This window comes from Caenorhabditis remanei, chromosome IV, assembly GCF_010183535.1.
Source record: "Caenorhabditis remanei strain PX506 chromosome IV, whole genome shotgun sequence".
Taxonomy (NCBI): domain Eukaryota; kingdom Metazoa; phylum Nematoda; class Chromadorea; order Rhabditida; family Rhabditidae; genus Caenorhabditis; species Caenorhabditis remanei.
Genome location: NC_071331.1, coordinates 19777723 through 19790047, shown reverse-complemented (window position 1 = coordinate 19790047; position 12325 = coordinate 19777723). Strand labels below are relative to the sequence as shown.

The 12325-nt window shown below is 35.9% G+C and overlaps 4 protein-coding genes across 4 annotated transcripts; 2 read left to right on the top strand and 2 right to left on the bottom strand.

The window, feature by feature from the left end:
- Nucleotides 1-513: 513 nt before the first annotated feature.
- GCK72_015303 (uncharacterized protein) lies at nt 514-1625 on the bottom strand (the record flags this gene model as incomplete). The annotated part of the gene is made up of 4 exons (XM_003094502.2): nt 514-1026; nt 1253-1369; nt 1418-1516; nt 1566-1625. The coding sequence occupies 4 exons, from the start codon at nt 1623-1625 to the stop codon at nt 514-516; spliced, it is 789 nt and encodes a 262-aa protein (XP_003094550.2).
- A 1289-nt stretch (nt 1626-2914) lies between these two features.
- GCK72_015302 (uncharacterized protein) lies at nt 2915-5198 on the top strand (the record flags this gene model as incomplete). The annotated part of the gene is made up of 5 exons (XM_053730763.1): nt 2915-3076; nt 3364-3669; nt 4725-4781; nt 4833-4939; nt 5108-5198. The coding sequence occupies 5 exons, from the start codon at nt 2915-2917 to the stop codon at nt 5196-5198; spliced, it is 723 nt and encodes a 240-aa protein (XP_053585535.1).
- Nucleotides 5199-7100: 1902 nt separating this feature from the next.
- GCK72_015301 (uncharacterized protein) lies at nt 7101-7418 on the bottom strand (the record flags this gene model as incomplete). The annotated part of the gene is made up of 1 exon (XM_053730762.1): nt 7101-7418. The coding sequence occupies one exon, from the start codon at nt 7416-7418 to the stop codon at nt 7101-7103; it is 318 nt and encodes a 105-aa protein (XP_053585534.1).
- Nucleotides 7419-8271: 853 nt separating this feature from the next.
- Nucleotides 8272-11841, top strand: GCK72_015300 (uncharacterized protein; the record flags this gene model as incomplete). The annotated part of the gene is made up of 5 exons (XM_053730761.1): nt 8272-8430; nt 8720-9025; nt 11303-11359; nt 11538-11638; nt 11751-11841. 5 exons carry the CDS (start codon nt 8272-8274, stop codon nt 11839-11841), a joined length of 714 nt encoding a protein of 237 aa, XP_053585533.1.
- Between the last annotated feature and the right edge of the window lie 484 nt (nt 11842-12325).

The window sequence follows — 12325 nt, the reverse complement described above, 5'->3', positions numbered from 1 at the left end:
GAGTTTTTTGGAATGAAACACAAATTGTCGTGTGAAATGCATTTATTGATTGATAGATAATAACTTGGAAAGTGGCAAGTGCATAGTTTTAACGAGTTTTCGCTCGAGAAACACGATTCGGGGGGAGAAAACAATTGAGCGGGATAAAATTGTGACAAATTGGACAAAAAACAGATCATTTTCGCGAATTCGGGAGAGAAACAATAAAATATGCGGGTGAAAACTAATAATTTCAGCTATTTAAACTGGGTATGAGAAGAAATTAGTGTTTTTGATGTTATTTCAGTGGAAAATTGCGAAAACGTGACTAAAATCTTCGAAAATTGAGAAAATTAATATTTTTGAGTGCTTTTGGATGTAAAAATGAGGGAGTCGTAGTTTTAAGTTCTAAAACGGGGAAAACTCGAGAAAATCTACAAAGTTCCACGAGAAATAAGCATTTTTCAAGCATTTCAGATGCATTTTCAGACGGAAATTATAAATTTGATGAAAATTGGGAAAAGAATGTTCTGATTATTGATGCATCGATGCGCCATCGACTACCGGTGCCAAAAAGAATCGAATGTGTCCATTATCTCTGATCTTATACTCGACACAACAGATTCCATTCAGAAATTTCAACTCGACCGTCTCACTTCTTCCACTCATTTTACTCGCTTTCGTAACCATCTTTCTCAAGAAAACTGAGTTATTATCTCTGAAATAGGAATCCATGACTTCCAACGACGTATCATTGTTGTGATTTGAGTGTAATGGAAACTCGATGTGGATTCTCTGTAGATCAGTTTTCCCTTTGAAAATCACCGAATTTTCTGTCGCCTGAATCTGCACTTTTTTGCATGAAATCATCTTGGCAATCTCTTGTTGAAAATCCTTCGAATCAATTATGAATTTGATGTCGACATTGGAGAATGCGGGGAAATAGATATCTTCGTGCTCCATAAGTTTCATGTAAACTTTTCTAACCAAACCGGATTGGGCATTGTTGAATTCGACCAGAATTTCGTCGGGGTTGTCGTCGGTGAGCTGAAAAAAAAGTAAATTTTCGATAGAATCTTGAACAGTTATTGATTTTTTGACCTATTTAAATTTTAAATACGCAGTTTTTGTTTCAAAATGATAATAGGCGTGTTGACAAACAAAAACTTGTGCTATAAAATAAATTTTATGACAATTCATACTAATGTATTAAATATCACAAGTTATTGTTCGTGAATAGGTCAATAGCCCAGATTTCCCGAGTAAAACTCACCTTTAGAATACAAGTCTCGCTGTCTAATTCACTCATTTTCAGGGTCTTTGAGAGAATTTTCGCGTCGATCGTCCAGCCGGTCTTTTTGTCGCAAAAGTACTTTTGAAATTCCGATTTCTGAAAGTTAAAATTATGGAAAAAAAAACTATAAAATTAATTGCTTACTGGCCAAAACATGGAGATGTAGATACATTTGGCTCCATTCATTGATTCCATACTCATCCCATTGATGTCGCATGAGAAATTCAAAAGATTCACAGTCTTCTGAAAAAAATACGTTTTGAAACGGGAATATTCCGATTTTTTCACTTACATCCACGGTGTTGATGAGCTGTCTAAAAATCGCGAGATTTCGAAACTTCGCTTCGAACATTTCTGAAATAAATCAATATTTACAGCACAAAGCCTTAAGAATTAAAAACAAAATGTTTCTAGAACGAATAAATCAAAAATTTTCAGACAAAAATCGATTGAAAAACGGATTATAAGCGAGAAAATTAGGAAAAAACAACAATTTTGGAAAAACAAAAAACATAAATGTTTCCAGAACAATCTGCAAACGCGCGCTAATGAGAATTCATTTGCGCGGTTATTTAAACTTTGTTCAATTCCATAAAAATTATTTCAGAGAGTTTAAAAAGCGATTTTCAGAGAAAATGTAATGTTTTTTTGCGAAAAATAAGACAAAAATAAAATTCTGCAGTAATTCTTCGTAAATTTGGGACAAGTTCGTTTAAAAATTATGTCAAAATAGACAAAAATCAAACACAAAAAAGCGAAAGACACGTCAGATTTCACAGGGTCTAGGCGTGAGTAGTGAAATCGAATCCGCTCCACTAGACATTGGCGGCAAATTCAAATTTTAGTTTTTGCAATTCGCTGTTTCACTGTGGCATTTTGATACGCAGCCTAATCGACCAATCTTTGAGCCGATTTATGTCAGTTTTCCCGAATTTTTGGCCAGTTTTTCGACTGTCTCGCATCATTTCGAGATCAATTCTATTAAAAAAAAATATATAAATTTTAAATAAAAAATTTATTTCGAATTTCGCGCTAAAATTTTAGCTGATTTCAGCGGAGCGCGTTTATTTTCACTACTCATCCCGAGACCCTGTGAGATTTCATTTAAGCTTTGGAAAAATTGTTTAAAAAAAGTAAATTTCAACAGAAAAAAATTCCCGCGTGCCCCAAACTCCGCCCCTTAACCTACCGTAATCCCTATTCCCCATTTTCTCGAAAAAAATTCATTTTAATGTTTCGATCAGTATCGAATTTCTGTTGACAAGGTACTGTTGCAAATCGTAAGTTGAATTTAGGTGGGGTGCAAGCGCGCTCTAATGAGAATCTTCCAAGATAAAGGGGGAGGTGGGATGCTACGATGCTCCGAAATCCCGGTGTTTTTGAGTCAAGGCGGGCAAGAGTATAGTCGTTAAAACGTGCAGATTCTGAAAATTTAAAATTTGAAAAGATTGGATAAAAACTGGCAAAGTTACACAAGTTTTTCTGAAAGTGATTTTCTATAAAAATTCGAAAAATTTCAAACTTTCATAACTCGCTCAGTTTTCACCCAAATTTTCAGATTTTTAGCTTAAAATGACCAGAAAAACGTCTTAAACTTGCAGATTTGCCAATTAGAGAGCAAGTAATACAACTCAAAAAACAATGATCCACATCATCGTTGTCATCGGTTTCTCGCTCATTTCTGTCGTTTTTATTGTGCCAATGTGCAACAAATCGAAAAAAGCGAAAAACAACTCGTCGAACAAAGCGAAAATGTCGGCGATTTCGACGGGCGAGAAGGCGCCGCCACCACCCCCCGGAACGGTAGGTGCGCTCTACTGGACTCGAAGAGCAAAACTTTAAAAAATCATAAAATAGGGCGTGATTATACTCGTTCGAACCCAATTTTCACGCTGATTCCGAGAATCCAAGTTTCATAAAATTTGGACAAAAACTGAGGGAGTTATGACATTTTGAATGTATGTGGTAAGTGTGCTCCACCGAACTCGTAGATCAAAACTCAAAAATGAATATAAATAGGGCATGATTATACTTATTCAAACCGTCTCAGCCTCCTAAATCTGAATATTTCATTCCTATTCCATTTCCAGGTCACCCCACCAATTCCAACAGACACTCCTACCCAACAAACACCGAAAAATGAAAAAGATGAAAATAATAAAGTTGAGAGTAATAATAAGAACGAAGGAGGTGGTGGTGAGGAAAAAGTGGTAAAAGAAGAAAACAAAGCGGAGAAGGAAACAGTGAAAAAGGAGGAACCGGAGAAGAAGGAAGAAGCGAAGAAAAAGTCGAAAGAGCACGTGAAAAAGGAATCTGGAGGAGGGGCTGGAGGAGATGGAGGAGGACAGAAGGAAGAGGTGAAAGAGGCTAGTGATGAGAAGAATAAAGAGAAGAAGGTGAGTGAGAGACGCAGAGAAACGAGACTGTCTCGTTTCTCTGCGTCTCTTGTTTTCTCTGCGTACTTTAACATCGGCTATCTCGTGAAGTTGAGGTGATAGGGAAAATTTTTAAATTGATAAAATGTAGAGCAGAACATTTTCTTCATTTTGTTAGTTGACAATTTTTTGGTAGCGTGTATGTTTAATTAGATTCGAACGATTTCTGCTAACCACTCTGAAATGTATCCATTGTTTCTGAAACAGTGAAAAAAAGTTAGAAATTGAGCATTTTGGAAAGAGGAGGCAATGACGGAGGCAAAATTAGCGTTTGACTAGCCAAATTTTCCGAGAATTTTCTGAAACAGTAAATGTTCTATATTTTCTACAGCCTAATGATTTCAAATTTTTATTAAGGTACCGATTATTGGCAACGATGAATTATAATAATCAGTTGGAAATTTATCTACTGTTTCAGTGAAACAGTGAAAATTGTTCAGGAAAAATTTTCGAGCAATAGTTCTCTTTCTAACAATAAACTACAGAAATTTACAAAATTCTAGCGCCTAGAATTTACAAAAAAGATGGTCATAATTATGAAGCGATTATTACTGAGAAAAAACGGTAAAAAAGGAAGTTTTTCGAAACAGTAAGAAGAAAAAATTGTAAGAATTACAAACGTTTTTAGAAGCATTTGCATCAATGTTTTGGTCACTTTGCTAACTTATTTTGAAACCAGTTTTTCCTGGTAATAAAGCAGTTTCATGAGTTAACAGAATGGATATCGATTATCAAAGCAGTCTTACTGTTCTTAGTTTTTCGCAATTTCTGAAACAGGATTTTTTATTTGCATTTTAGCTCGCCACAGTTCTTACAACTACGCTCTAACGGAATGCCCTTGAAAATTTTTTTTCTCTGATTCTCTTAATTTCAAACACAATTTTCTTCAGTTTCGGTAGAGCGCGGTTGTAAGAAGCGTGCCGTGCTAATGTTACAAAGTATCCAGCGTTGTTTCAAGATAACCAAATTCTTCTGAACATTTTCTGAAACAGTCAATTAAAAAAACTCAATTTCAGGAACCCGCTGAAGCAGCACCACCAAAAACCAAATCGACTCGAAAGGATGCAAAATCGGTATGTGACGTATCTCTTATTAACATTTTTAAAATTTTGTTTCTTTTTCAGCAAAGAGACAACAAAGACGATGAAGTGACACCGAAGGAAATCGAGAAGGATGGAGGAGAAGTAGTGAAAACAGAGGAGCAGGGAGATGGAGCAAAGACCAAGGAGTCGTAAGTTTATGGCTCCGGGGGACGCTTTGAAACCAAGACATTCTGAAATCGTGCGTGAAAAAAATCTGTAAAAAATATGGTGATCCGTTTCGCGTTTGGTGTCGAAACGTCCCGGAGCCCAGTTTCTAAAAGGGATATTATATTTTGTGTCAAAATTGAATGTTTCAGTGAAATGACAGAAGCGAAAAAGGAGATTCTGAAAGAAGATGACACGTTGAGAGATACGAAATCAATTGGGAAGAAAGGGAAAAAGAAGTGAACATTTGACAGACCAGAATGTTAATTAAATAAAGATTTGGATGGTTTTCTGGGATTTCTGGGATTTTCGTTGTTATTGAAAGTGTCTGTATTGTCAAGAGGAAAGATGCTAGAACATCTTGAAACAGTAGAAACTTATTTTAAGACTTCAAAAAAACTCCTTCACAGACTATTGTTGGGAGGAGTCGTTTGAGGAATTGGAGGTACATTCATCCGATTAGTACATTCCCTAAAAACTATCTCAGGTCGTTTCAGAAATTGGAGACGGGAAAGTTTGGAAACTGGAAAATGTTTCAAGTGTTACCCCGTTTTAGAAACACAAAAAAACAATTTTCTGAAACAGTAGAAACAATTTGTTTCCAAAATTTGATGATTCATATTAAGAATTGGGGATTTCAACCAGCTCACAGCATATCGAGACACAAAACTCACCAATTTATCGGTAACGCGCACTAAAAATTACATTTTCATCCGGAACATGTGAATCAATCAGTCTTATGAAAAAAAGAAGAAAAAAGGATCACTTCCACCTGCGCCACGCTGCCGATATTTTTCACTCGTCAGAAAGGTAATGACTTGCCAGAGGTCCAAAGTTTGACCTCGTTTTTCTCGAATACTAGGCCGCGAGGGCAAAAACCTAATATACATCTGGAACCAGCGTTTTTCCAGCTTTCCAGCTATATAGATCACGGCCCATATCTCCAGACTGATTTCATGATCTTCCCTAGTCAGACAAACAGAACAACTCTCAATTGTCTTTTATATATAAGAATAATATCTGCAATGTCAGAATAAATATAATAAAATATCCATTTATATGGTACAACAGGAAAAACGTTAGTTTAGTTGGGAACAAAATAGAAGCAAACGTTCGCCGTTACATCAATCCGTTCGATAACCGATCCGTAACTGATCGCATACGGACCCACATATAATTCCTACGCGGACCGTACGCGTCTTGCGATACATCCGTAACGGATAGTCCGCGATGCACCTGTGATTTGAAAAGTGATCGACAATTCCGCCACAAGTCAACACAAGCCAATCGATAAGGTTTATGAGCCCATAGCATGATTACTGTAGAGCTGATACCATGCAACCCAGTCAAAATGAATATCATGCTGTTACCAGATTGATTGTAATAGTCAAGTAATACGGAGAATAATATATAAAATGCGGGAAGAACAAGATGGAATGAAAAGACAACGATCTGAGTACAAATATTGAGAATGCTGTATTACAAGAGGACCTGTAATAGAACGGCATCCCATTTATACAAATAGAACGTCCAAAATACTTTTTACGTTCAAACTTAATGAGTTTCTGAAACCACAAAATTTCTCATGGAGCTAGTTGAAAACAGTAACGGCATGCCGTTATAATACGGTTATTGTGATTTGTGAACGATAACTGGTCCCCCACCTGAGAATATATAGCGTTCATGAACTTTTTCTGAAGTTCTACAGTACTTCGTGACCTCGCAAAGGTGTGCTTCATGTTGCGATAAAGTAGAACTACAAAAATAATAGCTTCTGTTAAACATAAGGCGCACATAAAATAAAATGCAGGTATAAAGTAGCGGTAGTCAGTCGCGAACACGAAAATTGGCAAGGATCGAATTTCGTCGGGTAGATTTGGTATTTGCTGAAATTTTTTGTGGATTTTTAAAAAATTTCCAGGTGCGATCGCACTTGATAAACTATTTTCAATGCTTCTGATTGTTCGGGAACCGTCAAAACCGATGGAATACAAAACGAAAAAGATAGGAAATAGTTAATGGCATATAACACTTTTCGATAATAACTCCACCTTGAGTTTTTCGCGTACAACTGATAATAACGATTTTCGATTACAGAAATTATCGCAGTGGGCAACACTGAAATGATCGTTTTTTCCTCAGCGTTCACACTGACTCACCGATACACATGGTCAACACCGAATAAGTTTGTACAACAGCAGGAACATTAAACAATATGGTGAGAACACCCGCTGGGCATCCAGCCAACGCTGGAAACAATAATACGGGAACTGTCAGAATAGTGATCGACCAATCAAACAGCATAGACCAAAAGTGAAGATTGAATAGTGGCCATTTCACGGAACTCGGTGTATTTGGGGTCTTGAATAAAATACAGTAACAGCCGAGCACGTGTAGTGGGAAAGCAATAACGGTGATTGTATGGAGGCAGGTTTTGAAGAAATCGAGTTCTGCTAACATCATTGTTTGCAGAAGTGAAGTCTGTGAATGTTGTGAAAAAGAAGGAAGTGAGGGAATAAGAATATTCATCTGTCGACTTCCGATTTTGAGATTCGACACCTGAATCTTAATGTCGCTGAGTTTATCACCTGAAAAGAAAGCTAAGAGGGAAAATACACGTTTTTTATTTCAAAGACAATGAAGCAGAAACTAAAAAAAACAAAAACGGATTTTTAACTTTGAGAGAAATACCTCTCAGAAACCGAGAAAATTGCTTCAAACAGTAGTTGTCTGACTGAAACTCTGATGAAAGCCGTTTCAAAACTACTGCAGAAGAATGAATATCATGTGAATATTTTAAATTCTGTTTGAACACCTACTGTTTCAATTTTTTAGTAATACTTAAATTTTAGTCCATAGCTTGATTTGTTGGTGTTGCAAAAGTTTTTTGTAAATTTATTTATTTCTATTTCAAATCTCATTGTTCTTTTTTGAAGAATTGACACTTCAGTTCAATTTAGGTTGGGTGCATGCGCGCTCTAATGAGAAACTCCGGGAGTTGGGGGATTCTTCGAAAAACTACGATGCTCCGAAATCCCGGTGTTTTATGTCAAGTACGTCATGAGTATAGTCGTTAGAACCGCGAAAACGTGTAGATTCTGAAAATATTAAATTTGTAAAGATTGGATAAAAACTGACAAAGTTAGACATGTTTTTATGAATGTGATTTTTTTGAAAACTGCGAAAATTTTCAAAACTTTCATAACTTGGCCAGTTTTCACCCAAATTTTCAGATTTTCAGCTCAAAACGACCAGAAAAACGTCTAAAACTTCCAGATTTGCCAATCAAAGAGCAAGTAATACAACTCAAAAAACAATGATCCACATCATCGTTGTCATCGGTTTCTCGCTCATTTCTGCCGTTTTCATTGTGCCAATTTGCAACAAATCAAAAAAAGCGAAGAACAACTCGTCGAACAAAGCGAAAATGTCGGCGATTTCAACGGGCGAGAAGGCGCCACCACACCCCGGAACGGTAAGTGCGCTCTACTGGACTCGTAGGTCAAAACTTTAAAAAAATCATAAAATAGGGCGTGATTATACTCGTTCGAACCCAATTTTCACGCTGATTCCGAAAATCTAAGTTTCATAAAATTTGGACAAAAACTGAGGGAGTTATGATACTTTGAATAGTATATGGTAAGGTCGCTCCACCGAACTCGAAGGTCAAAACACCAAAATGAATATAAATAGGGCATGGTTATACTCATTCAAACCGTCTCAGCCTCCTGAATCTGAATATTTTATTCCTATTCCATTTCCAGGTTACCCCACCAAATCCAACAGAGACTCCTACCCAACAGACACCGAAAAATGAAAAAGATGAAAATAATAAAGTAGAGAGTAATAATAAGAATGAAGGAGGTGGTGGAGAGGAAAAAGTGGTAAAAGAAGAGAACAAACCAGAAAAGGAAACTGTGAAAAAGGAGGAGCCGGAGAAGAAGGAAGAAGTGAAGAAAAAGTCAAAGGAGCACGTGAAAAAGGAATCTGGAGGAGGGGCTGGAGGAGATGGAGGAGGACAGAAGGAAGAGGTGAAAGAGGATAGTGAGGAGAAAAATAAGGAGAAGAAGGTGAGAGATTACAGAAGAGACGCAGAGAAACGAGACTGTCTCGTTTCTCTGCGTTTCACTTTACTTTAACATTTATTATCTCTTGAAGTTGAGGTGATAGGAAAAAAATTTTAATTAGTAAAATATAGAGCTGAAAATTTTCTTCATTTTATTAGTTGATAACTTTTTGATAGCATGCTTGGTTGATGAGATATGAGGGACTGAACATACAGTCTCGCTGCTCTGCGTCTCCCTCTTTTTCATCTTCTCTGTTACGGCACGCTTCTTACAATCGCGCTCTACCGTAACCGAAGAAAATTGTGTGCGAAAGTTATGTCCAAGAAACTATTTTTGCTCATCATTCGGAAATTTATCTATTAATTCTGAAACAGGGAAAAAAGGGAAAAAAGTTAAAAATTCTACATTTTGGAGAGCTAAAAACTTATAGACTAGATAGAGAACACAACGTAGGTTTTCATTTTGTACTGAACTTGAAACAAGGAATTTTTTAAATAATATTTAGAGTTCAAAAAAATTCTCAGTATGTATTGTTTCCCTTTCCACGAAATACCGGGTTCTAACAAAACAGACTTTTTAAAATAAGTTTTATGAAACAGAATAAATTCAGACACAACCCAAAAAACGTACAGTGCCGGCCATAATCTTATTCCGATTTGGTTTTTCGGCCATAACTTTTTTCAAATTCGTCGGATTGACTAGAAACTTTGGGAAAACGTTTATTGTTGAGTTTTCGTTGTATTTAAATGACATTCTGGGTGAAAAATTATGTTTCATAGATTTTATGCAAAATTTTCAAAAATCACGAAAATTCGAAAAATCGCTTATTTTTGTTTCCATGACCGGTGTAACAAAAATAGAGTGTATAATTAGTGTTTATGAAAGTTTTCTGATGATAACAGTCTTGATGTTTATTTTTTGACTACCGGACCACTACTCTTGACTTGTTACCCATATCTGCCGAGCTATTAAAGTTGGGAAGTACTAACAAATGCAGTTTTGAACTTAAAACATCTGTAAAAGTCGTGTTTTCGTAGAAAACTGTATCAAAGTTCGCAAAAATCATGAAAAAACTGTGGAAAACAATTATGTAACACTCCTATCTCGATGGTAGTTCTAAATTACAGTACCGGCCAAAAGATTGTAAACTGTGGAAGTTTTTAGTTAACACTGACTAATTTTGAGAGTGCATCCTGGTTATACCAATTGTCCCATCAAGTAGATTTTTAATGAATTATACAGATAAAAGGTAGAACTTCATTTTTGTAGTTAAAAACTTTTTTGTACGGACACTCCCTAGAGAGTTACGGTCATTTTAAGACGAAATCTCAAAAATCGCACTATTTTGCACTGAAATTGGTCGATTTGAAGGAGAAATTACTTTATCGGTATGTAACTCGCTAGGGAGTGTCCGTACAAAAAAGTTGTCAATTTTGCATAAAATCTATGAAACATGATTTTTCACCCAGAATGTCATTTAAATACAACGAGAACACTCCAAAAAAAACGTTTTCCCAAAGTTTCAAGTCAATCCGACGAATTTGAAAAAAGTTATGGCCGAAAAACCAAATCGGAATAAGATTATGGCCGGCACTGTACTTTAAATGGTGGTTTTTCGCTAGTCAACTATTTTGAGAATTTCCTGAAACAGTAAATTTTCTGAAATCTTTGCAGTCTAATGATTTCGAATTTTAATTAAGTCACCGATTACTAGCAGTGATGGATTTTAGTAATCAGTTTGAAATGTATCTACTGTTTCAGTGAAACAGTGAAAATTGTTGAAAAGAATTTTCCGAGCAATAACGTCATACCGAATGCAGTTTCCTGGAATAAACTCAGAAAAAAGGAAACTATAGAAATTTACGAAATTTTAGCACATAGAATGTTCGAAAGAGCGTCAAATTATGAAACTTTACATTTTTGCTCTTTCCATGAGAAGATAATTACTGAATAGACAAAAATGGTTTTAAAATAAGTTTTTTGAAACAGAAAAATGAAAAAATTGTAAGAATTATAAGTGTTTCCAGTAGCATTTGCATCAATATTTTGGTCATTTTAGTAACTAATTTTGAAACATTAAATTTCATTTTAAAATCAGTTTTCTCTTTTTTTTAATGAAAAAGAATCATGGGCGTGAATTATCAAATCAATTTTACTGTTCTGAATTTTTGGCAATTTCTGAAAAAGTTAATTTTTTTGCAGACAACCAGCGTTGCTTCAAGATAACTTTTTCTTCTGAACATTTTCTGAAACAGTCAATAAAAAAAGCTTCAATTTCAGGAACTCGCTGAAGCAGCACCACCGAAAACCAAATCGACTCGGAAGGATGCAAAATCGGTATGTTATTATCACGGCACACTTTTTACAACCGCGCTCTATCGAAACCGAAGAAAATAGTGGGCGAAATTGAGAGACGCAAAAAAAAAAAGAGACATTTTTCAAGAGAATTTCGGTGGAGCGCAGTTGTGAGAACTGTATCTCCTATAAAAATTCTTCAAATTTCTTGTTGTTTCAGCAAAGAGACAACAAAGACGATGAGGTGACACCGAAGGAAATTGAGAAGGATGAAGTTGTGAAAACGGAAGAGCAGGGAGACGGGGCGAAGACCAAGGAGTCGTGAGTTTATGGCTCCGGGGGACGTTTCGAAACCGTGTGTCTGGTTTCAAAACGTCCTGGAGCCGATTTTCTAAAGCGGATAGTGTATTTTGCCAAAATTGAATGTTTTCAGTGAAATGACGGAAGCGAAAAAGGAGATTCTGAAAGAAGATGACACGTTGAGAGATACGAAATCAATTGGGAAGAAGGGGAAAAAGAAGTGATGACAAACCAGTGAGAATGTAAATTAAATATAGATTTGGATGGTTTTCTTGTTGTTTTAGTGCTGAAATTATATGTATTGTTAAAAGATCAAAACATTAAAACATCTTGAAACAGTAGAAATTGATTGGGAGACTTCAAAAAATTACTGTTTTAAAGACAATTGTTGAGAAAAATCGTTTTAGGAATCGGCGATGCGTTCAAATTCTGAGAACAATTTTTAAGACATTTCAGAAATTCGAGACAGTTTTTTTTTGCATTTTTTCTGAAACGGTAAAAATCATTTCGGTAGTTTTGGTGGCCTAGCTTCCCAAGTTGGTGGCGTAGAATCCTATCTCGGCTGGAAATAGCATTTTTAAGACGGTTTTACGCTCTCAACCCCTCATTTTCAATGATTTGATGGCCTAACTTTCTCAGTTCGTGGCCTAGAAATCCTTTTTGGTTCAAAAAGGCGTTTTCAAGACGGTTTTGCGCTCGTAAACTCTC